Source organism: Podospora pseudocomata, chromosome 7, assembly GCF_035222375.1.
Source record: "Podospora pseudocomata strain CBS 415.72m chromosome 7, whole genome shotgun sequence".
Taxonomy (NCBI): domain Eukaryota; kingdom Fungi; phylum Ascomycota; class Sordariomycetes; order Sordariales; family Podosporaceae; genus Podospora; species Podospora pseudocomata.
The window spans coordinates 2,547,949-2,573,058 of NC_085891.1; the positions used below are offsets into that span (position 1 = coordinate 2,547,949).

Sequence of the window (25,110 nt, forward strand, 5' to 3'; positions counted from 1 at the left end):
CTTTTGCCCTTTCCCGCCCACCCCCAAGCAACACGTTTAGATCCCGTGTGTAGACACGACCATCTCGGCTTATCCCTACTTCACCCAATTCGGCGATAAATATGAGAAAGGAGTCACCAGCGCACTCCGTCCCTTCCGACGAGTTCGTCTTCTTCTGATACCCGTTTCAAGGTCGAGCTTCCCTGCATCACCATCTTCCCCATGCCGTTCCGTGGCTGCTGATGTCAATTGCTCTGCTCTACCCATCCACTAAAACCGGTGGCTCCTCTGGTTCTTGGCCCTGTACGCAGTAAACCCAACATACGCACCACCCAGCACCGCAAAGAAGAAGAAAATCTTCATAAAGAACCAAGTCCAGCTGCTACCCCCCTCCTGTCCGCCATAAGACTTCTTGCCCCCCTTGTTGCTCCCAGGAGTAGACTTGCCCGCGTTCGGCTGGGACGTATACAGATTCTTCGCATTGATCGAAATGATGTCGTGATTATCGCTCAGCTCGCCCGTCTCGGCGCTGAAGCCCAGGTACGCCACCTGGGGAATCGTGGGGGGAGTGTTCGTCTCAAAGCACATGGTCCACTCGCCCTCGCTCTTGTACTGCAGCTCCAGCTTGAGGTACTTGTCCTGGAAGTACGTCAGGCGAAGCTTGGTGGGAACGGTGGCGTGTCTGATGCCCCTGGCCGAGCAGCCGGCAAACTCGGTGCTCTTTCCGTCCGTGTCCTTGTCGTACGAGGTGTGGCCGTCGCCAACCATGGCCATGACGTAGGGGAACACGACGCCGGGGCGGTTGTTCTTGTACGTGTCGAAAAAGATACCGAGACCCTCAAACTTGTCGGCGGCGCCAAAGACGGGGCCCATCTTGCCGCGCTCTCGTGTGAGCCACATGGCGAACCCGTCGCCGTAGAGCTGGCCCTTGCCGTGGATCTTGAATTCCACCTCGATTTCCCAGTTTGTGGCGGTCAATGGCACTCTGCTAAAGAGCCATCCCATCTGCGAGGGGTGGTCCGAGGTCAGGCGGATGTACCTGCGCATCAACGATCAGCATTTCTTCTTGGATAGCCTTCAAGACTCGAGGGGGGATTTACTGGTCGGTACGGATAATCGTGTCCCCTCCAAAGTCATACCACCGACTTTGCATGTCACTGTCAAGGTAGGGCTATCATGGTTCGTCGTCAGTCATATATTTTCCCATCGAACATGCGATCGGGCTTGAAATTCGAGCATGCGCACCTGCACGAGTGTGTGTGTCCTCAACTGTAACTCTGTTAGCTCTAACTGATCCCTCGACGAAACCAGCATCTCCCAGCAAGTGGCTCAGCATACCCCTATGCTCTTGACATCCCCCTCGTCATTCTGGCCGGCGGCCCAAGCAGACGCAGCCAGCCACAGGGCTGACAGGGTCGACTTAAACAGCATTGTGGTTGTCGCCAATGGGCAGGTCTGTGTTCGTAGAGTTGGTGTGCCGGTCGGCAGCAGTGTGCGCGTCGTGTGTCAAGAATCGAGGTGCAGGCCGAGAAGGAAAATCGGGGTGGGTGATGTCAAGATTCGCAGTGTGGTGGTCGTGTGTGGCGTGGTAGAGTAGTTGTCGAAAAAAATAAGGGTAGCTTGACCGAGGCCAGGTGTACAGAAAGATGCAGTGGTGAGAAAAAAGAAAGAGGCAGATAATGATTGTCGTGGTCGTTCGTTCGTCCGGTACAGCGCAACTTCAGCCGAGTGTTACTTCTTTGCCCCCGGCTGTCGTCGGATTGGATGTCTTCGACTCCCGTTGGAAAATGGCACCTGGTGTTTGGACTTCGTAGTGAGCTGGCCTTTTGGACGCTGCGGGCTGCCTGGGTTCGGGTCTTTGGGGGCTGGGGAGCTACCCCTGTTGGGCGACGAGTGGAGCCGCTTCAGCTTCGAAATGCACGAGCCCTTGGGTCAGCTGGCCAATAAATCACGTTGATTATGCAGAAGATATGGCAATATTCTGTACAGACTTATCGCCTCCAGATGCTACCTACGATAGGGGCTTGATAATAGAGTGGGCTTGAAATTGATATATGTACCTTCTACAAAATCGAGACGCCATAAAGGCTAGTCGAGAGACTGAAAAATTAGTCCAAATGTCTCGGGGAAATAACAACATGGCCTTGTCCACTGTTCCCTCAAAACCTGGATTGGTGATACAGCTCAAGTTCTGATTGATGCCATACCAGACCGTAGCATATATATATCCCTGACCAGTCCCATCATCTCTCGACCCCATCCTACCCCCTATCTTCCCCCTACCCAAGCAACAACCTCCTCCTCTCTAAACCCTCCCCACCATCCGGTTGAGGCCCAATCCAACGACCTACCCACATCTCCGCAACCCCCATCCTTTCCCAGAGCCCACTCGCCTGTTGCTCAACAACCAAAACATGATTGCTCGTCATCACCACCGCCATCCACGTCTCCCTCAGCAACCTCTTACGAAACTCCCCTTCACCCCCCTCATCATCACATCTCTTGGTCAACACAAAATCCCCATCCGTCCACTCATCACCAACCTCCATAATAGCAATAAACCCATCCAACCATTTATATCGCGTATCCTCCCGCAAAGTGACATACCCCACATAACCTTCCACTTCCAAAACATGATGATGCCCAAACCGATACCTCTTCTCCCAATCACCAAGACCAAAATAACCCCCCCACGAAAGCAGCCCTTTCTTCCCCTCTTCCACAATCGACACATCAACCAAACTATTCCACTGACGCCGTGGCCCTTCAAACTTTGCCGTGCCCGTCCACCCAGTCCACGACCAGCTAGGAAACCCCCCCCGTCGTGTCCCCGGCTGACGACTAGTCCACAGCAAACCATAAACAAACCCCGCCAGATTCGCCGCCAGAGTATTAGGGTCAACATCCACGTACACAGACGGGCCACCCGGAGACCAGTCATATCTATGCGTCTGTGGAACAATAAGAATGCCACAGAGGTGATAAGCCGGTTGCGGCAACGACAAATACAACTGAAGAACCCCCAGCATCGCATTCAAAGCATCGAGCTCATACGTCAGTTGCCGTGGTGCGTACTCCGATAGTCGTTGATGCACCCCCAAGTCGTCTTCCTCCATGTTGGTGACACCACCCAAGGGGAAGAGCCATGAGCTGGGCTGGAGGCGATCCCTATTGTTTCGAGTGTTGCGTAGCCGAGTTGAGAACTTGCTTAGTATAGGGGGCACGGTGATGGCCTCTCTGGCAAGTATGCCACCGCACTCAAATGACACCTCGTGCTGCGTAAAGAATAGACGGCGCCGAGAAAGCAATCCCTCCTGATAGGTCCACCCCCGAGTGGCCCACTTAGACGACTTTATTTCACGGCTCGGCTCAGGAGGGATGGTAGTCAGGATGTATCCCTGCACTTTTATCGCCGGCGGCCGTTTTCGAAATCGTTGGCTCACACCCGGTAGGCCAAAGGATGACTCTTCTCCTGCTGCATCGATGATGGTGACCTCCGCGCCATGGTATACAAAGTTCATGTGCCGTAGCTGCTCATCTTTGACCGATCCGGGCGTCTGGTCAACGCAATACCGATCTACCCAGAGATACTCGTAGCCTAGAGCGAGAGTAACCTTGATCGCATCCTCGACGACTGTTTCCATTTTGAGGCCGGCAAGACTATGCTGGTTCTGCGGACCATCTTGGACGGCACCCCAGACGTAACTCAAGGCGGTGTGTGGCGGCGGCGCTGTATCTATATGGACGATATCCCTCGTCGCGCAGTGAATAAGCCGAAAGTGTGGGATTTCATGAACCTGGGTTGGGTTGCAGACAGCGTCTGAATGGTTCCCAGTGCAATCTGCGATCCAGCTCTTGATCTGCCCGAAATCCACCTCATTAAATGGCACGTGTTTGACTGAGAGAGCCCGTCCTCTATAAGAGCAGTTTGAGCCAACGCGGGCTATAAAACCCGAACATATCACGGGCTCAAAGGTTTCTGAGCCGTTGATGTCGCTCATGTTTTGCATATCAGGGTAACCATCAGATTTCATGCCGCTGCTGGTGACAACTGCAAGGAACAGGGTGTCGATCAAGTCTTCTGGCAAATTCGAGTAAAAGTCTTCCGAGCCTTCGCACAGCCAAATGAGGAGGCTAGAAAACGCTCGTAGTTCGAACTGGTCCTGCTCTTCTGCCGTATTGGAATCCGCAGAGGGGGCCGGGTGCACGCTGGCTATCAGTCTGCAGAATCCACATGACTGCTGACTTTTCTCTGATGGCGGCTCGTCAAACTTCGCGATCAGATTGCCCCAGTATGAGCTCGATCGTCGAGAAAAGGCCTCATCGAGGTTGATAGTATCGCATCTCTTGCAGAGACTCCATTCCTCCACGCGGTCGCCATCATAGTCAGCTTCGCGCTGTACTCCCAGCTCCAGTCGACAGCCAGTCAGACCCCTGCCCCACTTCATTGCCATTACCACTCGGTCCTCGCCTTCGCTCGAGGTGTCTTCTGACGCGTGTGTGACAGGAGGATTGTCGAGAATTTCAAGATCCTCATAGCAAACACCAAGTATTCCACAGATCTTCCGTGACAGAACAGGCTCTCTTCGATCTAGAACCATCTTAAGAAAGTCCCGACCCTGCTTGTCCACGCAATTGAGGTTGACGTCTTCTCTGGCCAGAAGCAATTCCAGAATATCATCCCCACGAAAATCACTAATTGCTCGTTCCACCAGAGTATATCCTTCGGTATCCTCGGCACTGAGATCGACCCGGCCAGTTTCGAGCAGTTCTTGCGCCACCTTTTTTCGACTAGCCGCCGTGTCTTGAGGCCTTAGGTTCCAAGATGGCGAGATAGTCCAGGACAGCGGGCTTCGACCGTCGTTATCTCTGGAATCAGGGTCGACTTGGTCAAAGCTGAGAAGCCGCCTGACGGTTTGTAGCAAACCTCGCTCCGCTGCCAAAGAAAGCGGCGTCCGTCCGTCAGGATTGCGTTTCTCTGGGTCAATCGACTTGTGTTTCAACAAGGTGTCTGCCATTTCTTCGGACAGGCCATTGATGGCGGCCATGAGGGCTGTTTCTCCAGCATGAGCAGTGATATTGGGATTCACCCCCTCAATGCCGAGGATTCTGTCAACAATGCTCGCATGCCCATATTCTGTTGCCAGCTTCAGCAACGTGTTACCATTTCTGTCTTGGGTGTTGACATCGATGTCATTTTCCATGAAGAGCCTCTCCCTGACACGTTCCGGCCCGTGTGCCATCGCCATGCTAAAGATTGTTTGCCCGCGGAGACGTAATTCGTGAGACGCTTCATCTGATATTTTGCAGTTCAAGTCAAGCCGGCCCAGCTCCAGCAATATTTCCACCACCCTCCAGTTTTCCCCAATGCCGGCGTGTAGCAACACATTTGCCCTGTTCTCGTCTTCCGCTTCAAGTTCAATACCTGGCTGAGAAAGAAACAGCCGGAAAAGGGCTTCAGTGGCAGTTTTTGCCACCATCATTACGGCCGTTCTCCCTTCGCTGTCCCTTGCGTTAATGTTGACTCGACCAGAAGCAAGGAGCTGACGAATAACTGCTTCGCTTTCTGCTCCGCTATTCCAATTGTCAAGGCCGGTGCATAATTCTAGGAGAGGCGTTTTCCCATTGACATCCACGATGTCAGCATCAATGCTCTCCATCGCGAGCAGCCTTGCCAGTATCGATCGATGGCTTCTCAGTGCCGCCCAGGCCAGTGCTGTCCGCCCTGTTTGGTCTCGATGATTGGGATCCAGTGTCGGGTCTTCTAGGAGAATATCCACAGCCTTCTCGTTTTCAACCATTGCTGCAACAATTAGTGCTGTCCGGCCCTCTTCGTCCGTGTAGCTCGGGTCTACGCCTTCGATCTCCATCAACAGGCATGTGGCTGATGCATCACCACTAGCCAAAAGTTCGGAAAAGCTAATGGGCTCATGATTTGGGTCGGCACGATATTTTGACAGGAGCAATCGAAGAACTCTCGCGCATCCAGCCTTGGCAGCCCGAAGCAGAAGGTCCCGCACAGCGTTTTGGGAGGCTATCGGGTCTAATAAACCCATCTCGGCCTGCCTGAATAGCAGTTCGGCGACTTCGTCATGGCGCCTTTGAATCGCGTAGGTCAACATGTCCATGTCTTGGCCATATTGGGGAAACTTGACAACCTTGTCTATACCGTCCTGTGCGAGCAGAAAACTGACAAGCTGCACATGTCCCCCTTCAACAGCGGCCGATAGAAGATTGGCGTATGGGTCATAAGTCGAAAGGCTCTCATGCCATAAAGATCCCGAGCGCCCGACCCTCAAGTTCAGACCATGGAGTTTACTGGTCAACAACAGCTTCACCACTGCGGTATGTCCACCTTTTGCGGCATGCTCAAGGGCACCGTTCAAGTTGCGGTTTGCACCGTGCAATTGAAGTTTCTCAACAGTTGTGACATGCCCTCGGCTTGCGGCGAGTGAAAGGGCGGTGTGGCCGGCGTGATTCCGACGGTTAACAGCTATTTGATTATTGCTCAGCAACATGTCAACAAGGGCCTCATACCCTGCTTCAGCAGCCCAAGCAAGAGGTGCGTTGCCGAGGCTGTCGGTGGTGTTGACATCCACGCCATGGTTCAAGAAGGCTGTGACATTGGTCTGGTTGTTTATAGATGCCGCCACAACCAGGCCACGAGTCTCTAATGTAGAAAGAGAGGAAGCCGGTTGACAAAGGAACGTGCTTGGGGGCACTGTACCTGTCAGTACATCCAGATGTGTTTTGACTAATTGGAAACTATCAGATGACAACAGTTAGTTATGATCGATGATTGTGTGGATGATGACTACCACGGCATGGCACCTCACCACTATCCTCGTTACTCACCTCTGATCTGACCACAGAAGGAGCTCATTGATGACTCGATTCGTGAGTTCTCTGTCTCTCTGGCGGGTAAACGACAAACGAAAAAGATTTGCTGTCACATATCGGGCAAGATCTTCATGTCTGGGTCGTATCTTCAGATGCAAGACGCCTTTCCGTCGCTTGAAAGCCTCGGGAATAGGCTCTGATGTGGTGAGTAACAACTTGAGGCCGTGGTTTTCCTGGAGTTTAAGCATCTCCTTGAATAATTCGCTTTGGATATCTGGCGGGCAATGGTTGACGCCGTCCAAGATGATCCACAATCGTGAAAAGCTTGCAACAACCCAATCCAGGCCTTGGAGGATGGCGGCGAGATCATCAGCGGCTGGTAAATGGGCATGCGTAGCAATCAATGTTGTGTGGACATCTGACAGGCTCTGCGCTAGTTGCTGGAATAAACACAAGATGATGGGTGGTAGACCTTGCTCGGTGGGAAGGTCACCCAAGTAGACGTACGCGACTCCTGTCGTGGTATCTTCGCGGAATCTGTCTTGTAGGGTTTGGATGATAGTCGATGCCATAATTGTTTTGCCAATCCCTTCTTTGCCTGTGCAAACTAAGATATTGCGATTCGGACTGAGTAACCATGAACGATACTCTTCAGAGGATAGCACCGATAACCAGGTCCCGGGAAATCGTTGTTTGGTATAGGCGGGATGGCGTGTAGTGAAATCACTTGGTGTAAGCCATCCAGATGCCCCGAAGTATAGAGTGTCGTCGATTCTCCTGTTGCAACAACGACTAGGGAAGCTTGCAAAGCATCAGCATGAACTCACAGATCACAGGTGACGATGGGAACTAACGTTGGCAGCAGTTGTTTTGAGGCAAATAGCTCAGTGGTTATCTGCCTCGCACAAGCTGCAACTGTGGTCGCAGGATAAGCCAGTGAGTCGTCGGCCTTGCAGTTGTCTGTGACGCCTTGAATTAGAAGTGAGGGAAGGTGTCGAATCCCCCACACCAACCCCTGAAGAGTGCCATCCCCAAATGGTGACATCCCGAAGCCTTTAGTGTTAGGGGCGATAATGACTTGCGGCCCAGGGTTGCCCGGCTCGCAACTTGAGTTTTGATAGATACCAAACAGCTCAGCTTGAGTGTCGATTCTCCTAAGGGATTCATCCAATGGGCCTCCACGCAAGTATTCCAAACTGCCATCGTCAGAGAGGTTGCTAACCACAACATCTCCCTTACGAATAACTGCCTCATTGACTCGGTCAGGTAAGTCGTCCTCGATGGTGATAATAACAACCAGTTCAAGTTTCGGGAACCGCGATTTCAAGTCGAACATAGAGAACTGGTCGTTGCTTAGATTGGGGTGCCGAAAGTAAACAACAACGCCGAGCTCGGATGCTCTGCCGAATATGAACTGCTGGATAACATCTTTAAGCTTTGAGCGCGAGCTTCGAATTGTGCCATGCTCCTCGTCGAGCATAAGCAGAAGTGCTGTCTCAACGAGCTCATCGAAGCACATCCATGCCACTATGTAGTCGTCATAATTAATGGCTTCACCCATATCGAGTAGCTCTTGCTGGAGCTGGACTAATGTTCTGTCAAGGAAAAATCGTTAGATAGAGGAGCGATGTGGGCGTGGCAGGCCATTGGTTCCATATTTCAGCATTGGCTGTGCCTTTGCCAAGGAGTCGGCTTCTGATGGTGCTCAGCATGATAGCGATTGTGTCTTGCTGAAATGAGTTCACTTCAAGTCTGGCCGGATGAAAGGCAGTGCAAAAACAATGTCTTGATGAAGTAGTCGACGAGTGATGGTCAACAAGGTGTTTGATTGCTGAAAGGAAGCCCAGGATGGCTTGCCCAGAGGAACAGGGAAGCACAGACCATATCAAATCGCTGCACCCACCAAAGATTCCAGGCAGTGTCAGCCACAACAGAGCTCCAGCATACGCCACACCTCACCTGCATGCTTGGACTTTTTCGAGGCCTTGGAAGTCGCATGCATCTCCAGTCCTAACCTCGATCGACGTCCCCCAAATCCGACCCATTTATTTGTTACCAACTGAATTCGAACGCCTCAAAACACAGAAACCTCAATCCGCAAAAAAAAAACCTCTCACAATGGATTCCGAAGGTGTCAAGAAAGCCATCGTGCAGGCCACTCTCCAAGAGACCAACACAGCCAACGCCCGTGCTCTTATCGAGGTACCTCGCGCCTCTCTCACAATTGATCCCAGTCCCTAACATGTTTTGTTCTTTCCAGGGTATCACCGGCAGCTGTTTTGAGAAGTGCGTTCCCAAGCCCGGCACCTCCCTCTCCTCGAGCGAAAAGACCTGCATGTCCTACTGCGTCGAGAAGTACATTGCGTCCTGGAACGAGGTCAACGGCACCTACATCCGGAGGTTACGGCAAGGGGCTGAGGGCAACCACTAAATCATTGGCTTGGGACATGTAATGATACTATGTTGTACGATATTGGCATAGAGCAATGGGCAGGGATGGGCAGAGTTGTATATGAATACAGATACCCAAATGGCTGAGGTGCAACAGATGAATCTTATTATTGCGGTCCGTCGTCCTCCACCCCAAAAGCCATTCAAGTATTTCATGGCTCTTTTTTCTTGGCTTCCTCCGCAGCTCTCTTTCTCGCAAGATACCTCTCCTTCGCGCTCGACACATCCGCCTCCGTCTTCCTGCTCTTTGTCGCAAGCTCAATCTTGGCCGTCTCCTCCGCTTCTTCCTGCCTCGACCGCTTGAGCGTCTCCTCAAGCTGCGCTTCCAGCATCCTCGTCTGCCTCTCCCGCATAGCTTGTTTCCCACCAGGTGCATAAACACCCCTACTTCCCTGGCTTGGGCCATTGCTCTTCACCTTCTCCTGTTGCCTCGCCTTCTCCTGCTGTACCTCCGCCTTCTTCTTCGGCGCCACATTCAATCCCCCCTTCAGCAACTGCCTCTTATCCACCACCTCCCCATCATCATTGATCAACACATTCCCACCCTGCGCATTAATCTCCCTAGCCCTCTCAGTCGCGCTCTTTTCCTCCTCCTCTTTTGGCCCAGCTTCAGCTTCGCCATCTGGCTTCTTCGCCGCATTTTGCGCCGCCAAAACAATAGCCGCATGCTCCTGCTCCTTCTGCTCCAGCATCTTTTTATAAAAATCCGTCATTCCCTTCCCCTTATTCTTTTTGGCCTCTTCCTCCTCCCTCCTCTTCTCCTCCTCTTCCAACCGCCTATTCTCCTCCTGCTGCCGCTTATACGCCTCGGTGACGAACTTTTCTTTATCAGCAAACTCCTCCCCCTCTGCCTCCCGTTCTCGTTTTAGGCGCTTTTCCTCCGCTATTTGCCTATCCCTTTCTCTTTGCGAGGCAGCTTGTTGGAGAGCAGAGAAATACTTTGGTTTCTTCTCCGCGGCTGCCTCGTCTTCTGACTTGGGCTTTTTGGCAGCCTTGAAGGAGTCGTAGACGGCATCGTAGTCGTAGATGGAAGGGTCGGCGGACTCAGCTTCTTTGGCGTATTTTCGGGAGGCTAGGGCGCTGGAGAGGTCGGTGAATTCCCCTGTTGGTTGGAGGGTTTTGGATGATGGGGTTTTGCTTGGGGGGGCGGAAGGGGGTTTGGAGGATTTTTTGTGTCTTTTTCGTGAGTCGGAGTCGTTGTCGTTATTGATTGATGAGGGGGTGCCGAAGCCGTCGATTTCGGTGATTGATACTGAGGTTTGGGGAGCTTCGTTGTCGTCGTCGTCGTCGTCGCCTAGGCCGCCGAAGGGGGCTGGCTTTTTGCGCGCGGGGAGGGTGGGTTTTTTGGAGGGGGGGCCGGATTTTTTGAGGCCGAAGGAGATAACTGGTTTGCTCATTGTGTCCTGTGGTGCTGTGAAAAGGGACTGGAAGTGGAAGTTGGGTGGTGTTGTCGCATTGTCGCAAACTGAGGATGCGCGAGAGATGTCAACCGTCAATTGAAGTGGAGCTTCACCAGCCACAGCTGCTTATCGGATGACGATAAGCTATCCCGGCAGGCAATGGGAGCCCTGACATCATCTTTCATAAGCTAAAACTCACTTCTCATTTGAATCAAGAGAATTATTCGTTGTCTTCCTATATTCTCCGCCTGTCTAGGAATGATAACATGGTGAAGCCAAGTTTTGGGTGCCAATATCATTTGAATCGAGTCGAGAGCATATTGATACATAGGTGATCAGACGTAAGACTTGCCATATATTCAGCTAAAGATGTCCGAGATTCATTTTCGTCCAAACTTTGTTCTCGGTGGTTGGCTCCCTCGTGGCGACCTCATCTCCCTCCATCAAAGTCACCAGAGTAGACTTGGCGAACCGATATGCGGTAAATCAAAGCGAATCCAAATCATGGACTGCCAGGTTCAAACATTCAACAAGGCGTTATTTAAACAGTGGAGGTTATAACTTACGGATGGTGTGTAGACAGAAAAGCACGCCGTGTCATGACTCTTCATCAGAACTACTGGTAAGTTGACCTCGTACTCCCAAAAACTTTGTTGTTGACCTTTATTGAATAGATTGAACTCGTTCCACGTGCTCGATATGATTTTCCCGTCAATCAGAAAACACCCGATTGGGATCTTGACAGCCCGCCTTGGCCCTATACGGCCTTGAAGGTAACGGGAGCGGGAAGTAACAACAGCCTAATATATTCGGTGCTGCATTACAAGCGAAGACTTTGACTGCCGATGTACCCCACAAAGCATGCACAGGGCACATATCCAATACCATATCACTATTCTAAGTGCTTGTTATTAACGGAATGGTTGACTTGATGAGCAAACCTTGGAACAGGGTACATGGCTGGCTGACAAAAGGTCGGTACTTGAATTTTGCGAGGACGAGGTCTCGATCGACACTGTCAAAGTCGAGCTCGTTGTGTATTTAAATGGCAGAGATTTCTGTGTCCTTGTCATATAGTCTCTTGCCTGGTCTGATCCATACTCAGGAGTATCGAGTGAGCCCAACGAGAGAGGAACGCCAGCGACCATACTTTACTCACCATGCACTGGACCAATGTTCTCACAGCGGCCATCATGCCCTTGACAGGCGTACGGGCAGCCATGCTCCGATTCTCCTGCTCCCAGCTCGTCGTCGACCGTCTCGACCCTCTCGTCAACCCCGGCCAAGTCCCGTCTCCCCATCTTCATCAAATCGTCGGTGGAAACTCATTCAACGTCACTATGGACCCCAATATCAACGACATCTCCGAATCCTCAACCTGCACCTCCTGCCAGTTCACCGAAGACTTCTCCAACTACTGGACCGCCGTGCTCTTCTTCAAAGCCCGAAACGGCACCTATAAGCGTGTCAACACCATCGGCAACGGCCTGGGCTACTCGGCATCCAACGGAGGCCAAACAGTCTACTACATCTCCAATGGCCCGGTCACAGCCTTCAAGCCCGGCTTTCGCATGGTAGTGGGCAACCCCGCCTTCCGCACCCAAGCCCAAGCCCGCACCAATCCAGCCCTGCAGTTCACCTGCCTTGCCTCCCCCATGACGCGCTCAGGATATCGATATGACTTCCCCACCGACACCTGCGCAGGAGGAATCATGGTCACCGTCCGCTTCCCTACCTGCTGGGACGGCAAAAACACCGACTCCCCCGACCACCAAAGCCACGTTGCCTACCCCGTCAACCGGAACTGCCCCTCTACCCACCCCATCAAGATCCCCGAGGTGTTTTATGAGACATACTGGGACACCCGGCCGTTCAACAACAAGGCGCTCTGGCCAGCGGATGGGTCGCAGCCGTTTGTGTGGTCGTTTGGTGACAAGACTGGGTATGGCAACCACGGGGATTACATCTTTGGGTGGAAGGGGGATGCGCTGCAGCGGGCGATGGATGCGAACTGCAATAGTGATTTGATTCAGGACAGGCTGAACTGTCCGACGCTGAAGAGCCAGAGTATTGTCAATGCGAACAAGTGCTCGATTCAGAGGAAGGTGAAGGAGGATTTGGATGGGTGGTTGGAGGAGTTGCCCGGGGGTGGGATGGAGTAGATAGTAGATAGTAGATCAAGAAAGAATGAAGTTGAGGCTGAAAGTCCAAGTCCAAGTCCACGTGGGAAGTGTTGAGCCGAGCACCTTGAAGGTCACCACCCCCCTACCCCCTGAACTGCATGTGGCCACACTTTTGACGACCATGTCATGCAGTCAGCTTCCCCGATGGCCACAAGACGGCGGGAATGAGCAGAGATGACGCAGTCAGCAGTTAGCCGAAGGCAATGCTTTGTGCTTTGTCTTTTTCACCTGTGATTTGTATCTCGGGATAAGCCATCCTACAGGTTGCAGCACGATCCTTTCTCTCTGAAAAAGCCCAGTTCACAGCTGAAAGCTGCAAGTGGAGCGGGGTCTTAGTGAAACGTAATGACCACATTGGCACACCCCACGGGGGAGCTTGCCAATGGCGGGGTTGTGCTTGGGAGCTGCCTCACTGTGGCTCCAAGGAGGCAGCTCGCTATTATTTTGTGAGATATTTTAAGAGGTCAACACAGCTGTTGTTGGAGGCCTTATCAAGACCCGATTCTTGGCCTTTTGCTTTGCCTCTTGGCGGCTTCTCACTCACTTCAGCTGCTCTGCTTCTTGGGTACCTCACTGAAAAAACATTTGCAAGACTTGTCTCTTGGGAACGAACCTAACCTGTTTGCTTTTCAACCCCTTTTACTTACTTACACATTTGCTTTCTATCGGCTGTTTGCTTGAGCTCTTTACAGAGTGACACAATATGGCGGCAGCATATGAACATCTTCCCGATGGTGCACACCAGGCCGGTGGTGGTGTCTCTGGCCGCGTGCACCGAGTGAGAGATCTCAAGCCTCATGTCCTTGATCATCTCAGAAAGGTCTACAGTGCCCACGGCAAGGACAGCTGGACCCCCGAACAGACGGCTGTTTTCCTGAAGACGGTTCAGCACGATACACCCTCGGAACTTGCCCTGGAACTGGCTGACGATAAGGACTGGGAGTTGGTCACTTTTCTCAAGTACATGACTTCAGAAGTGACCAGTGCCGTTGCACCCCCTGAGGAAGTCGACCTTTCTTGGCCCCTATCTGCCTACTTCATCAGCTCCAGCCACAACACCTACTTGACCGGAAACCAGCTGTCGAGTGACTCCAGCGCCGATGCCTACAGGAATGTTTTGAAGAGAGGTTGCAGATGCATCGAGGTGGATGTCTGGGATGGAGATGAGCCGGATTCCGACAGCGATACCAGCATCAGTAGCAGTGACGAGGAAGGGGTCACGTCCAAGTCCAAGAAGAGACTGAGCTCGGTCAAGGACAAGCTTCCTAGCTCCCTGACGAGCAAGTTGGAAAAGACGTCTTTGGGTAAGAAATTGGACAAACATATCAGTACTGCTTCCACCATCACCACCCCCCGATCCAGCACCATCACCAAAACTGCCACCAAATCGCCCACTCCCACATCACCTCCCTCTGCGAAGGACAAAAACAAGGAAAAGAAGACCGCAAACTCATCATCAAAAATAGGTTCCAACACAGACTCAGGCGCGCCCCTGACCAAGTCAACCTCGACCTCTTCCGGCCCAGCAGGCCCAACCATCCACCGCGCCCCCTCCCTCAAGGAACCTCGTGTTTACCACGGCTACACCCTCACCAAAGAAGTCTCCTTCCGCGAAGTCTGCCTCGCAATCCGCGAAACAGCCTTCGAAACAACCGACTCCCCCCTCATCGTCTCCCTCGAGGTCCACTGCAGCCCCGAACAGCAACTCACCATGGTAGCCATCATGACCGAAACCTGGGGCGACCTCCTTCTCCCCGAACCAAAAGAAGACGCCACATGCCTCCCCGCCCCCGGCGACTTGAAGGGTAAAATCCTCGTCAAGGTCAAATACACCCCTCCCCCATCCGCCTCCTCCACCTCCCTCCCCGGCAGCGACACCCCCCCCGAAAACATCGACCCCTCCACCACCAAACCAAAAAAACCCTCCAAGATCATCCACGCCCTCTCAAAACTGGGCATCTACACCCGTGGCGTCTCCTTCAAATCCCTGACCCAACCGGAAGCCTCAATGCCGACCCACATCTTCTCCCTCTCCGAGTCCGGCGTCTCCGAAGTCCACGCCAAATCAGCCCAGGACCTGTTTGAGCACAACCGCCGCTACCTCATGCGGGCTTACCCGTCAGGGTTAAGGATCCGATCGTCAAACCTCGACCCAGCAGTCTTTTGGCGCAAAGGGATCCAAGTCGTCGCACTAAACTGGCAAAACTGGGACGAAGGCATGATGCTAAACGAGGGGATGTTTGCAGGCACAAACGGCTATGTTCTCAAGCCAGAAGGCTACCGCCCCCACGAACCCCTCCCCCCAACCTCTCCCTCCGCCGGTACCGCCCCCCAAGCAAACGCGGTGACGCACTACACAATGGACCTCACCATCGCCGTCCTCGCGGCGCAGGACATACCCCTCCCCCTGGGCGACACCAAACCCTCGGGCTTCCGCCCTTACCTCAAGGTCGAGATCCACGTCGAGGAGCCCGGCGAGCGGCACGGCACAACCGCCGCCGCTTCTTCCTCGATCCCCGACGACGGCAAGGAAAAGGAGGGCGAGTACAAGGCAAAGACCAAGTCCCTCAAGGGCACCGTCGACCCTGACTGGAAAGGGCAAGAACTGGTCTTCAAGGGCATCCCCGGCGTGGTGCCAGAGCTGAGCTTTGTCAGGTTCTTGGTGAGGGATGACGAGATTGGAAAGGACAGCTTGGCCGCGTGGGCGTGCGTGAGGTTGGATAGGTTGAGGGAGGGGTATAGGTTTGTGCATCTGATGGATGGAAGGGGGGTCGAGACGGAGGGGGTGGTTTTGGTCAAGGTGGAGAGGAGGCTGTACTAGGTAGGTAGGGTAGCAGGGTGGTGATGATGTGAATGTGCCTTTCTTTTGGAAATAGTCATGCTATGTAACTTGGCTATCAAGATGTCGTTTTTTTGCTGGGGTTCTTGATGGTGGTCTTGTGGTGTAACGGGAGGCTCAGCTCCAGTGGTGTGAACTCCACCATTCCACGTCATCGTAGCAAGCAGAAAAACGAAATCATGTTCAAGTCATAACAAGTGCAAGCTAATCCTGCACTTCTTGCCAGAAGCATACAAGCAACTTTTCGCTAGTGTCTTCTTTTCCCAATCGCTCGTTAATATGATATCAAACCTCCCATCATGCACACTTGATTCCAGCCATGAACCCAGCCTCTCTGAGATGCCATTGAAGGTCAAAAGCCTGCTGGACCCTTAGGACTTGTTCTCTCGGTACAGGCAGGCAATAGACATCCCCCGTCTTGTATAGAGGCCGCAAACCCTCAAACCCATCGTCCTCAAAACCATCCTCATGATCAGGATATATAGGCTTCGACATCACCTCGAACCCATCCTTAGACCTAGACGTGTCTTCCTCGTAATGCTCCAGATTCATCATTTCCAGAATGTCTTCGTCAGCCAGATTAATGACGGCGTCACTGGGCATAGAGCTGCCCTCCGGTAACCAGTGAAGCCGAAGCTTGACGAAAACGATGGCGGGATTCCGTGGACAGCGGGCAGTCTCACCAAGACACTCCAGCGCGAAACGATGGGTTTTCCACAGCGTCTGCATGTCTCGGGGCAGATCAAACAGGTTCCAGTCTTCGTGCAGGTGGAAGAACTCCCAATTCATCGTACTGGTGTTGAAATTGAGTTGAGCGTATTCTCTCAAAAGGCTATACCTGCCCGCAAACTGAGCGGGGAAAGCAGCCATTTGGAGGAGGTTAAGGAGCCCGGCCTGGAATTTTGGTGGTTGGTCATTGACGAAGTAGTTTGGCGGAATGATGTGTGTTCTCAGTAGATCGCTAGGGGACTCCGGAGTCGGGGGGAGCGCAGGATCGCCATGTGTGGCTTCTAGGCCTGTCTCTCAATCAGTTATTGGCCTATTGTGAGGGGACAAAAAACATACACTTCCTCACCGCAAGAGCGTAAAATTCAAGATATTGCACCACCTGGCTGAACTCGGATTCCTTGCTCACCATGTTTGGGCAAGCTCTGATTCTATCCACATATTGGTGCAGGACACCGAGGTCTGTGTGTATCTAGCAAGCAAACCGCTCTCGGGTGAAAGACCAGTCCCGGAACTTGATGCTTTTTCGCAGCTGGTCTTGAAAGAATCTGGCGGCTCGGATCTTGTCCCGGCGGAGAGCCCGGCAAGTTACCTTGTAACCATAAGGCATGGGCCCAGAGCTTTCCTCATCCCGGTTGTCAAAAAGAGATGGCATGATTGTTGGACAGAACGATGTGGGCTGGTGATGGATGTTGGCTGATGGATGTTGGTTGATGAAAGTTGGTTGATGAAAGCTGGTTGATGAAAGTTGGTTGTACGAAGAGGAGGGAAACGCAAAATATAGGGAAGACAAGATGAGCAGCCACGCCGTATGGCCCCTCCGGCGACGCCTGCCCAGCACCTTTCCCGGGTATCAGCTCGCCCGAGAGCAAGAAGGACATGGACGAGTTGGACCTGGACCTTCGGCTGTGCATTTGCCTTGCTTGAGAACCAAGCTCCGGTCTCGTTCCTCCGGTCAGGAGATGGTTCGTTCCTCACTGAAACGTCATATCCTCGTGAACATCCACGCGGGGGACAGAATGACTAGCCACACAAAAGGCACCCAACCATACTTTCTCCAGGGCGGGCCCTCCATCCATAATGCAGGCAGCAGCTTCTCGCCATTCATATCTCATCGTGCGCACTTGTCTGAACATAGACAGGCATGGAAGGGACCAACCAATCTACCCACGGCAACTCTGGTCCCCTCCCCTTCCAGTCCAGCCGACGATGACGCGAGCAACGGGAGCAACATCCACTCCGACACCGACTACCTTTGTGGGACCTTCCACCTCGGAGCCGTGCATCGCGTGACTACCTCACCCTCACTCCCCAGCAAAAAGCAAGACCTCGCCTCCTCACGACTACCACACGCGCCAGCAACTTCCCCAGCGAAGAATTCTTCCGCTCATGCCCGACGGCCGGCTGGATTACCCGCGGGAATGTGTAGGGACTGCTTTCCGGTTGTCGTCTGGCGGATGGCGTCGTCAGGGTAGGTTTACTTCCTCGTTGCGCGAGCAGAAAGCACTCAGGTAGGTGGCAGAGGGACGGGACGGAGGAGCCGGCAAGCGGTGAGCGACTTCTTCTTCCCTCGAGTCAAGGTCATCATCAGCAACGGGTCTGGTGGAACGAGAACGTCATCCCTTGGTGTTGTTTGGAAGGTGTGGATGGAGAGGAGAGGAGAGGAGAGGAGAGGAGAGGAGAGGAGAGGAGAGGAGAGGAGAGGAGAGGAGAGGAGAGGAGAGGAGAGGAGAGGAGAGGAGAGGAGAGGAGAGGAGAGGAGAGGAGAGGAGAGGAATTTGTGGGTCATTGTCAGGGGAATTCGTAGGAATCGGCGGGCTTTTGTGCGTCTGGCATCGCGTGATCATGAGGTTCCTTGTGGGGAGGTTGTGTGAGGAGGTTGTATAAGTTTGGAGTATATTGATCAGTTAGGTCTGGTACACAATACGCCGAGATGTTGAAAGTTTTAGCTATAGCCTGGTGTGAATATTTCTGGCTCATCACGGTAGCAAGCAACCAGCCTCACGACAAAACGCAGCAAACAGAACATCGCCATCAACTACCATTCAAATCATCATCATCATCATCAAATAGCACTTCCCTACTGCTCCTCTCATCAAACTATAATAAAAATCCCATGTTAATACCTCCCCGATTTTTAGCCCTAAAAACTCCTTGTCCTATATCCCCTAATACTGCCAAAGCACCTTATGATAAACACACCTACTCCCCAGCACCTTATACTCCCCCCCCGTAACCCAACTATCATTCGTCGCCAGCTTGGCAAACACGCTCGCCCCCTTCCAAACAACAACCTGCTCGTCCATCTCCCTCGCGCTCCTGCTCACCAAAATCTTGTCCTGCAGATCCGGCCTCCTCGCCCTCAACCTCTCCTCCAAGAACGGGGCAAAATGCGGAATCTTGGCACCCCCGCCGACAACCATGATGCTCCCTAGCAACTCTCTCACCTTTTTCTCGTCCCCCTTGGCCGCGTTTTGGATTGATGTCATGATTGCGATGTCGAGGGGGGCGACGGGGAGGACAGAGTCCCGCTCTGTGGCGAGATCTTTGGCTGTTCGCTGGAGGGGTTGGTTTGAGGTTGGGTTGTTGTCGAAGGAGGTTGTTGGTAAGAGGAAGGAGCCGTTTGGTGCGGGGGTGCCGCCGTTGCGGGCGGAGGGGGCGGGGGAGGCGTTGAGATCACGGGAGGATGCGCCGAATATGTAAGGGGCGGGGACGGGGGTTGAGACACCGGCGTCCGGGGCTGGGGAGGGGGCTTTGGATGTGCCTGGGGTCGCGCTGGCATTGTTGGTGTGGCCGAGGAAGTTGAACGGGTTGGACCTTTCCTTACTTGGGGTTGCCATACCCATCTCGCCAGGGGCGCCGGTGAAGGAAGATGCCGGGATGGTGGTTTGGGTGACGGAGGGTTGGATATGTGCCAGGATGGCGAGCTGGGCGGCAGAGGTAGGGTCGTCAGGCATGTCAACATCATAAGCGTTGTAGGACCGGTCGATCAGATGTCGCCTCTTGTCCAGTTTGTGGCTGTTGTCGAATATCGATGGATCGTAGAAACCCATAGGGGCGAGAATAACCTCATCGTAGCACTTGAACATGTACTTCCGCGTCGGCTGGTTCGGAGCGCGGAGGTGGAAGTCGTAGTTTTGGACCGAGATGTTGGCTTGCGACAAAGTGCAATACTTGATCTTGAGTTCCTCGGCCAGCAGGAAATCATATCTCCTACGGAGGTTGATCTCTTGATATGGGAAATTATCATAAAGCATCATCTTGATGAAAGTCTCTGTGACATCCCAGCCGCCAAACTTGAGGTTGATGCGCGAGTCTTCGATACAGAGACCGTCTTCCACGCAAGCGATGGAGGTCTTTTGCGCACCGCAGTCCACCACACAGGCCTGGGTGTAACCGGCACCGAAGGTCGCGGCCATGCTCTCTTGAATGAACGCAACCCTGCTAAACTCGAACCATTCGATGCAAAGATGTAGAAGTTGTTCGACATACTTCTTGTCGTAAAGATCTGGGATAATGATGACACAGCTGTACTGCTTCCACTCTGTGCTCTTCTTCAGTCCCAGTTCCCACCGAAAGGCTCGGTCTAGTAATGTCTCAAGGTCGTTGAAAAGATGTGCCTGAGTAGGGTACTCGTTCTCGTTCAACCAGCCATTCTGAATCGGCCTCCACAGCTTGAACTTGGGATTTGAATCGTCTGGCACGCGCTGGGCTTGGTGGCCAATGAATACTGCAGATTCTGAACCACCATCCTCCAGCGTGCTGACATCGGTCCATTCGACTTGGAGTGGGTCATTGTGCTGCGAGATAATCTCTGGTTCTGTTCTTCTGTTGAAGTTGACAACAAGGTCCTTGGAATTAGGCAGCACCTTCCGCTTGTTTTGGCGCATGTCCACCTTCAGGTCGTTGCACGCCTTCTGGTACTTCTTTGACCATTCCTCGCCGTGCTGTTGATCCATGCCCCGCTCCTCAAACTTGCGTCGTGGTAGCGCCTCGTACATCTCAGACTCGGTTTGCGGGTACTTGGTCGCAAGTACCATGGGAATGGTCTTGGGGAGGGCATCGCTCGCAAAGCCGAGTCGCAAGTTTTGACTTCCCGGGTGTATCACGATAATCTTTGACGGGTCCATATAAGACGACGAAGGACCACCATCCTCGCCCTGGAGGTCGTCGACGGGAAGCGTAACGTCGCCATTGGTGTTGTTGAGTGCGCGATCGCGGTCTTTGGCGTTTTGTACCAGTCGGTCTCGGTTCGCCTCTGCTTGAAGCCTCAGCGACAAGATCTGGTCATCGCGCTTCATGTAGTCCCTGCTCAGCCCATGTCAGCAACTTGATGCGCCCGGTTGTCCAGCACACTGGCTATTCCTTACGTGTAGTAATTCTTCTGATTAATTGGTGGCACGTCGGGCCAGCTCGTTTGCTTCATGCCATTGTCGGTGCGCTCGAGTCCTGGTGATGGTGGTGAGCAATTGGCGGTTCTGCCCGTCTTTCAAGTATCGACCGGTGCTTACCCTCCCTGGCGAGGACACGCTCGCTGACTTTTCCGACCATCTTGGCTGGAGTATCTGGTGTTGCTGTTGATTTATCTTCTGCTGATATTTGCTGTTGGATCTATCGAAGCTATTGTTGGCAGGTCGAGCGTCGGAATCAAAACTTTAAGATCACTCGTTCGGTCAGAGGCGTTGCTTGGACACGGTGGAAGCAGGGTATTAATTCCGAACGCGCTTCTCGTCTCAGGAGGTACCTGGAGACAGTTGACGGAGCAAGTAGAAGCCGATATGCGCGGGGAGGTATTATGGTGGCTGGTCAAGGCTATTCAGGCCCAAATTTTCATCCATGTGCGCTCCTGTTTGCGGGCAAGACGTTGGAGTTGCTCTTTTCTATTTTGTGCCGCCTCAAGCTGGCTGCTGCTGGAATTTGGCCGCCATTGGTTTGCGAGCTTCACAGCGCGCCGTTGGGGATGCTGATGGTTGTACCTCTACGCTAGCCGAATCTGGGGATGGCGGCTTGAGCATGCTCACCGCCTTCCTGATGGGGACACATTTATGATTTTGTCGACGACTTACATTGGACGACGACCACCAGATCTTCACAGCAAGCTGAAGTGACAACAGTGAATAACATTCGTAAGATAACTATATTTTTTAAATCCGAAGCTGTCATCAGTTTCACCCAGATTCATCCCAAGTGCAGAAAGTTCCTTGAGTCAACCCAGCCAACAACCAACAACGTTGCCAGCTGCCTTCACCTGACCGCCAGCCCTATGACGTCGCCACTTACATGCATTGCCAGACGCGGCCTCAAGAGATGAACACCTCAACCTTTTTCAACAGTTACCTGCAACCTCGAGTACAACTTCAAAGACCTTTTGATTCTAACACTTCACTCTCCAATTCACCCAATCTCATCATCATTCCACTCGCACTTTCAAACAACAGCAACCATGCCCCCCATTCCCCTCCACACCAACTCCCCCATCAACCCCGCCAAAGCCTCAGGCATAACCCCCCAAACCACCCCCCCAAACAATGATCAGCCAGCACCAACGAAAACAACCTCTCTCCCCCCTTCAGCTGCTCCCAATAACGGCCCACCACCGCCCCAACCAGGCGCCGTTCCCCATCTTCCTCAACCAACCTCCTTCCCAGCCTCCTCCACCGGTCCTGCTCCCCCTCAACCAGCAGCCGCCCCAACCACTACCGCAGCACCAACATACACACCCCCTCCCCAGTCCTCAATCCCCCCTCCAGAACTGCCATACAACCAGCGAGGAACCTCGACAGCTTTTACACCTGCTACAACGACAGGAGCAGCGGTGTTGCCCGGCCCGAGCCCTTACGAGACTGGTGGTGGGCAGGGGTATCAACAGAGGGCGGATTCGGGGTATCAGCCTGGGGGAGGGGAGGAAAATGAGGAGCATGGTGTGTTGGGGAGTGTGATGGGGTATGCTAAAGCTGCGGGAGAGAAGCTGAGTGAGGCGGAGAGGGAGGTTTGGAGGAGGATTAATGGGGAGAAGTGATATGGTGGAGCTGAGAGTTAGGGTGGAGTGTGTTGGGGGGGATGGGTTAAGTGAATGAAGAAGCGGGCAACGGGTTGATGAGTTTAGAGAAGGAGGTGTTATGGGGTCCAATGAGATGATGCTGTGCTGGTTAAAGTTTTGTTCGGTAATATGTGAAGTTCCTTCTTATGGCGATTGCAATGACAACCACGGCTTGTGTAGCTCGGCTTTTTGTGGTTTGGTGTTGGAGCATAAGAATTGGTTTTATTCTTTTTGAGTTTACCTATCTATTTACCTTGCACGATTTTACAGACAGTGATCTGTATAACTTAAGTAGACCTCTCAATAAGTTTTTTTGGCAGTGTGGCGGTCTTTCGGGAAAACCTCCTGGCCCTTTCTTCTCTTTTGTTGACGTTACCACCACTAAAAGACAAGCTCACATGTCTATTACCGACCATTTTCTACATCGTTAACTCCGGTCCGGTCAAATTCGGTGTGACACTACAGCTATGTGGGTTTTGAAGGAATACCTCTCAGCTTCTAATGTCTGTCCTCACTGGGAGGTAACACAAGAGGATTCTCCCGCCTGTCTCATATTCCCACATTTTCTGGCCTTATCCTGACCATATTCCCGCGATTCGGCGAGCTTACTTCGGTACCTAGGTGGACAACACGTGGTCGATATGAATAGGAATGGAATGAAAACAAATTATACTTTTGATCTGGGGGGACCTAGTTTTTTTGACATGCAGGATGATTTATGCCAAGTTGGACAGGGGGAAACGTGGATCGGTTGTGGAAGGAAGTGTATGTATGTATAGACAAGGTGTAGGGCGGGGAGGTGATGCCAGCTTGTAAGGTAGACGGTAGAGAGTGTGAATCCATTTGGTACAAGCTTTTGCGGCGCGGTTGTTCGTGTACGACGAGGCATTGGAAGATGCTGGGTGGAATACGTATGCGTCTGGGGTTGGGACGAGGTGAGGGCGCCCGTGGATTTGGGTCTCGTACCTTACGATGATCAAGGGTTGTGTTGAATCCATTTGAATATACCTTTGCCATGTTGGGCAGACAAATTGTACAAGTATACGTAGGGGGGGAATATCTGGTCGTGAATGAAGGATGGGATGGTTTTAAGTTGCATTTTTGCACTGGTGATGGAAATCGCAAACAAATCCTACATGGTAGGAAAATTTGGTTGATGTCTGTGAGTTGAGGCTGTGTTGGAGAGAGGACTGTGGGTTATTCCTCTAGACAGATCCCCTAAATGAGGCGAGAATGAGGATGAGATGACACACCGGGTTGTCGTCCCGGTTTTCCTTCCAAGCTCATTTGAGTTGGTAAGTTCAGGACAGATCATGATTTTGGGCGGAGGGTAGACTGTATCCGCTGTGCTGTGATAGGAAATATAACATATACCCCTCATATCCAATTCTTACGTTTGTGTTGTCTCATCCCTAGAGTCCTCGTTGGGCTGGTGCTCGTCTGAATGAGAACCGAACGGAACTGACGGCCCTGACCAACTGAACGGGACGGAAAACCGTCCACATCAGACATAGGACGACTTGACCTGGCAACTGGTCGAACCATGTGATGAAGAACGGAGCGGACCATTTCCGGCAGTAGAGAACCTTGGACCATCTCTCGCTCCATCTACACAGGCCCTCGGCACCGACGGCTTGGTCCGATATCTATGGGGTGCCTTGCTTTGCCCTACATTTTCTTCCTTGAACTCGCTTACTTGCCGATCGAGGCTGTTATGGCCTTCCTATTTCAGATGAGGTGTACGCCCTGCTCGTATAGGTGTGGCAGAAGAGAAGACCCCACGCCTGTAAGGTTCGTCCACGTAATCCCACGACATCAGATACGTGTATGTTCTGAGAAGAAAGAGGGCAGAGACAGCAGGCGGCCTCTTTCGTGTCTGGTCTTCTGAGGGGAGGATCACATCGTCATTGGTGAAGTGATCTCCATAAGAGCCGAGTTATGGGCCGCGGACGGACGGTTGGAAGGCGAAATAATTTCCCAAATGGGATGACTTTGTTATGCAAAAGTTGTCAAGTGAGCAGCCCCCAAGGCACCCACTTATGTGCGTGTAGAGCACATACCGCGCTCACCTACCGACTGGACCCCGAGGTGGGATGGCTATTGGAGACAAGAAAAAGCGAGAGTGCGGACTCGCCGGAATAGCAACTTTGATGTAGAGGTGGGCATCCCTGTGTGGAACATGTCATCGAAGGTCTGTAGAAGAAACACTAGCGTCTGAGCGTCGGGGATTCAACCTGACAAGGTGATGGGTGCCAGGGTATGATAAAGACGTTGGCGGAATCCATCGTCCGTGGTCCGTGAGATACAAGGTCCCCGGAAAGTGACTTCTTGAATGGTGACATTGGTTATTCTGGAAATCACTGATCGAGGTGTCATGAGTAGATTGATCCATGGCGGCCCAGCAGTCCCGCGGGTGAGACGGGCAGATTGGGGAAGACGCAGGTACGGGACTGCCTGTCAGGCACAAAGAAGAGGGGGGCAAAGAGAGGCACAGCTCTGGCCTGGCCTTTCTTCCCCGCACAAGGCCGATGTATTTGTCCCTTGCTAGAATGACTGCCGGTTGTGGTCCAGCTAGTGGGCCAAAGCTTGGTCGGACGACGTTAGTAATAGGGACCATCTCGTCTGTGTGTATGTGCTACAGACAGCCCTATA

At 52.7% G+C, this 25,110-nt stretch overlaps 10 protein-coding genes across 10 annotated transcripts; 4 read left to right on the forward strand and 6 right to left on the reverse strand.

The window, feature by feature from the left end:
• Positions 1 to 249: 249 nt before the first annotated feature.
• Positions 250 to 1,847, reverse strand: QC762_708900 (uncharacterized protein; the record flags this gene model as incomplete). The annotated part of the gene is made up of 4 exons (XM_062893735.1): positions 1,318 to 1,847; positions 1,225 to 1,248; positions 1,080 to 1,150; positions 250 to 1,018 (listed from the first exon to the last, which is right to left on the reverse strand). The coding sequence occupies exons 1-4, from the start codon at positions 1,408 to 1,410 to the stop codon at positions 250 to 252; spliced, it is 957 nt and encodes a 318-aa protein (XP_062739574.1). The 5' UTR covers positions 1,411 to 1,847.
• Positions 1,848 to 2,258: 411 nt separating this feature from the next.
• Positions 2,259 to 5,849, reverse strand: QC762_0111680 (uncharacterized protein; the record flags this gene model as incomplete). Its single annotated transcript, XM_062884321.1, has 1 exon — positions 2,259 to 5,849. The coding sequence occupies one exon, from the start codon at positions 5,847 to 5,849 to the stop codon at positions 2,259 to 2,261; it is 3,591 nt and encodes a 1,196-aa protein (XP_062739575.1).
• Positions 5,850 to 7,642: 1,793 nt separating this feature from the next.
• On the reverse strand, positions 7,643 to 8,380 carry QC762_0111690 (uncharacterized protein; the record flags this gene model as incomplete). Its single annotated transcript, XM_062884322.1, has 1 exon — positions 7,643 to 8,380. The coding sequence occupies one exon, from the start codon at positions 8,378 to 8,380 to the stop codon at positions 7,643 to 7,645; it is 738 nt and encodes a 245-aa protein (XP_062739576.1).
• Positions 8,381 to 8,770: 390 nt separating this feature from the next.
• Positions 8,771 to 9,352, forward strand: TIM13 (protein translocase subunit). The gene is made up of 2 exons (XM_062893736.1): positions 8,771 to 9,021; positions 9,080 to 9,352. The coding sequence occupies exons 1-2, from the start codon at positions 8,938 to 8,940 to the stop codon at positions 9,248 to 9,250; spliced, it is 255 nt and encodes an 84-aa protein (XP_062739577.1). The 5' UTR covers positions 8,771 to 8,937; the 3' UTR covers positions 9,251 to 9,352.
• Positions 9,353 to 9,422: 70 nt separating this feature from the next.
• On the reverse strand, positions 9,423 to 10,876 carry QC762_708940 (uncharacterized protein; the record flags this gene model as incomplete). Its single annotated transcript, XM_062893737.1, has 2 exons — positions 9,423 to 10,792; positions 10,870 to 10,876. The coding sequence occupies 2 exons, from the start codon at positions 10,874 to 10,876 to the stop codon at positions 9,423 to 9,425; spliced, it is 1,377 nt and encodes a 458-aa protein (XP_062739578.1).
• A 954-nt stretch (positions 10,877 to 11,830) lies between these two features.
• Positions 11,831 to 12,832, forward strand: QC762_708950 (uncharacterized protein; the record flags this gene model as incomplete). The annotated part of the gene is made up of 1 exon (XM_062893738.1): positions 11,831 to 12,832. One exon carries the CDS (start codon positions 11,831 to 11,833, stop codon positions 12,830 to 12,832), a length of 1,002 nt encoding a protein of 333 aa, XP_062739579.1.
• A 268-nt stretch (positions 12,833 to 13,100) lies between these two features.
• On the forward strand, positions 13,101 to 15,945 carry QC762_708960 (uncharacterized protein). Its single transcript, XM_062893739.1, has 2 exons — positions 13,101 to 14,157; positions 14,320 to 15,945. The coding sequence occupies exons 1-2, from the start codon at positions 13,557 to 13,559 to the stop codon at positions 15,672 to 15,674; spliced, it is 1,956 nt and encodes a 651-aa protein (XP_062739580.1). The 5' UTR covers positions 13,101 to 13,556; the 3' UTR covers positions 15,675 to 15,945.
• A 3-nt stretch (positions 15,946 to 15,948) lies between these two features.
• On the reverse strand, positions 15,949 to 17,145 carry QC762_708970 (uncharacterized protein). Its single transcript, XM_062893740.1, has 2 exons — positions 16,758 to 17,145; positions 15,949 to 16,708 (listed from the first exon to the last, which is right to left on the reverse strand). The coding sequence occupies exons 1-2, from the start codon at positions 16,828 to 16,830 to the stop codon at positions 15,990 to 15,992; spliced, it is 792 nt and encodes a 263-aa protein (XP_062739581.1). The 5' UTR covers positions 16,831 to 17,145; the 3' UTR covers positions 15,949 to 15,989.
• A 1,441-nt stretch (positions 17,146 to 18,586) lies between these two features.
• ARP8 (Actin-like protein arp8) lies at positions 18,587 to 21,566 on the reverse strand (the record flags this gene model as incomplete). The annotated part of the gene is made up of 3 exons (XM_062893741.1): positions 20,930 to 21,566; positions 20,789 to 20,867; positions 18,587 to 20,726 (listed from the first exon to the last, which is right to left on the reverse strand). The coding sequence occupies exons 1-3, from the start codon at positions 20,967 to 20,969 to the stop codon at positions 18,587 to 18,589; spliced, it is 2,259 nt and encodes a 752-aa protein (XP_062739582.1). The 5' UTR covers positions 20,970 to 21,566.
• A 295-nt stretch (positions 21,567 to 21,861) lies between these two features.
• Positions 21,862 to 22,437, forward strand: QC762_708990 (uncharacterized protein; the record flags this gene model as incomplete). The annotated part of the gene is made up of 1 exon (XM_062893742.1): positions 21,862 to 22,437. The coding sequence occupies one exon, from the start codon at positions 21,862 to 21,864 to the stop codon at positions 22,435 to 22,437; it is 576 nt and encodes a 191-aa protein (XP_062739583.1).
• Between the last annotated feature and the right edge of the window lie 2,673 nt (positions 22,438 to 25,110).

Coding starts and splice junctions, on each gene's coding strand:
- QC762_708960 (XM_062893739.1), top strand. CDS start 13,557: ATGGCGGCAGCATATGAACATCTTCCCGATGGTGCACACCAGGCCGGT. Junction 14,158..14,319: donor GTTGGAAAAGACGTCTTTGG/GTAAGAAATTGG, acceptor CATCAAAAATAG/GTTCCAACACAGACTCAGGC.
- TIM13 (XM_062893736.1), top strand. CDS start 8,938: ATGGATTCCGAAGGTGTCAAGAAAGCCATCGTGCAGGCCACTCTCCAA. Junction 9,022..9,079: donor ACGCCCGTGCTCTTATCGAG/GTACCTCGCGCC, acceptor TGTTCTTTCCAG/GGTATCACCGGCAGCTGTTT.
- QC762_708970 (XM_062893740.1), bottom strand. CDS start 16,830: ATGGTGAGCAAGGAATCCGAGTTCAGCCAGGTGGTGCAATATCTTGAA. Junction 16,709..16,757: donor CGCTCTTGCGGTGAGGAAGT/GTATGTTTTTTG, acceptor ATTGAGAGACAG/GCCTAGAAGCCACACATGGC.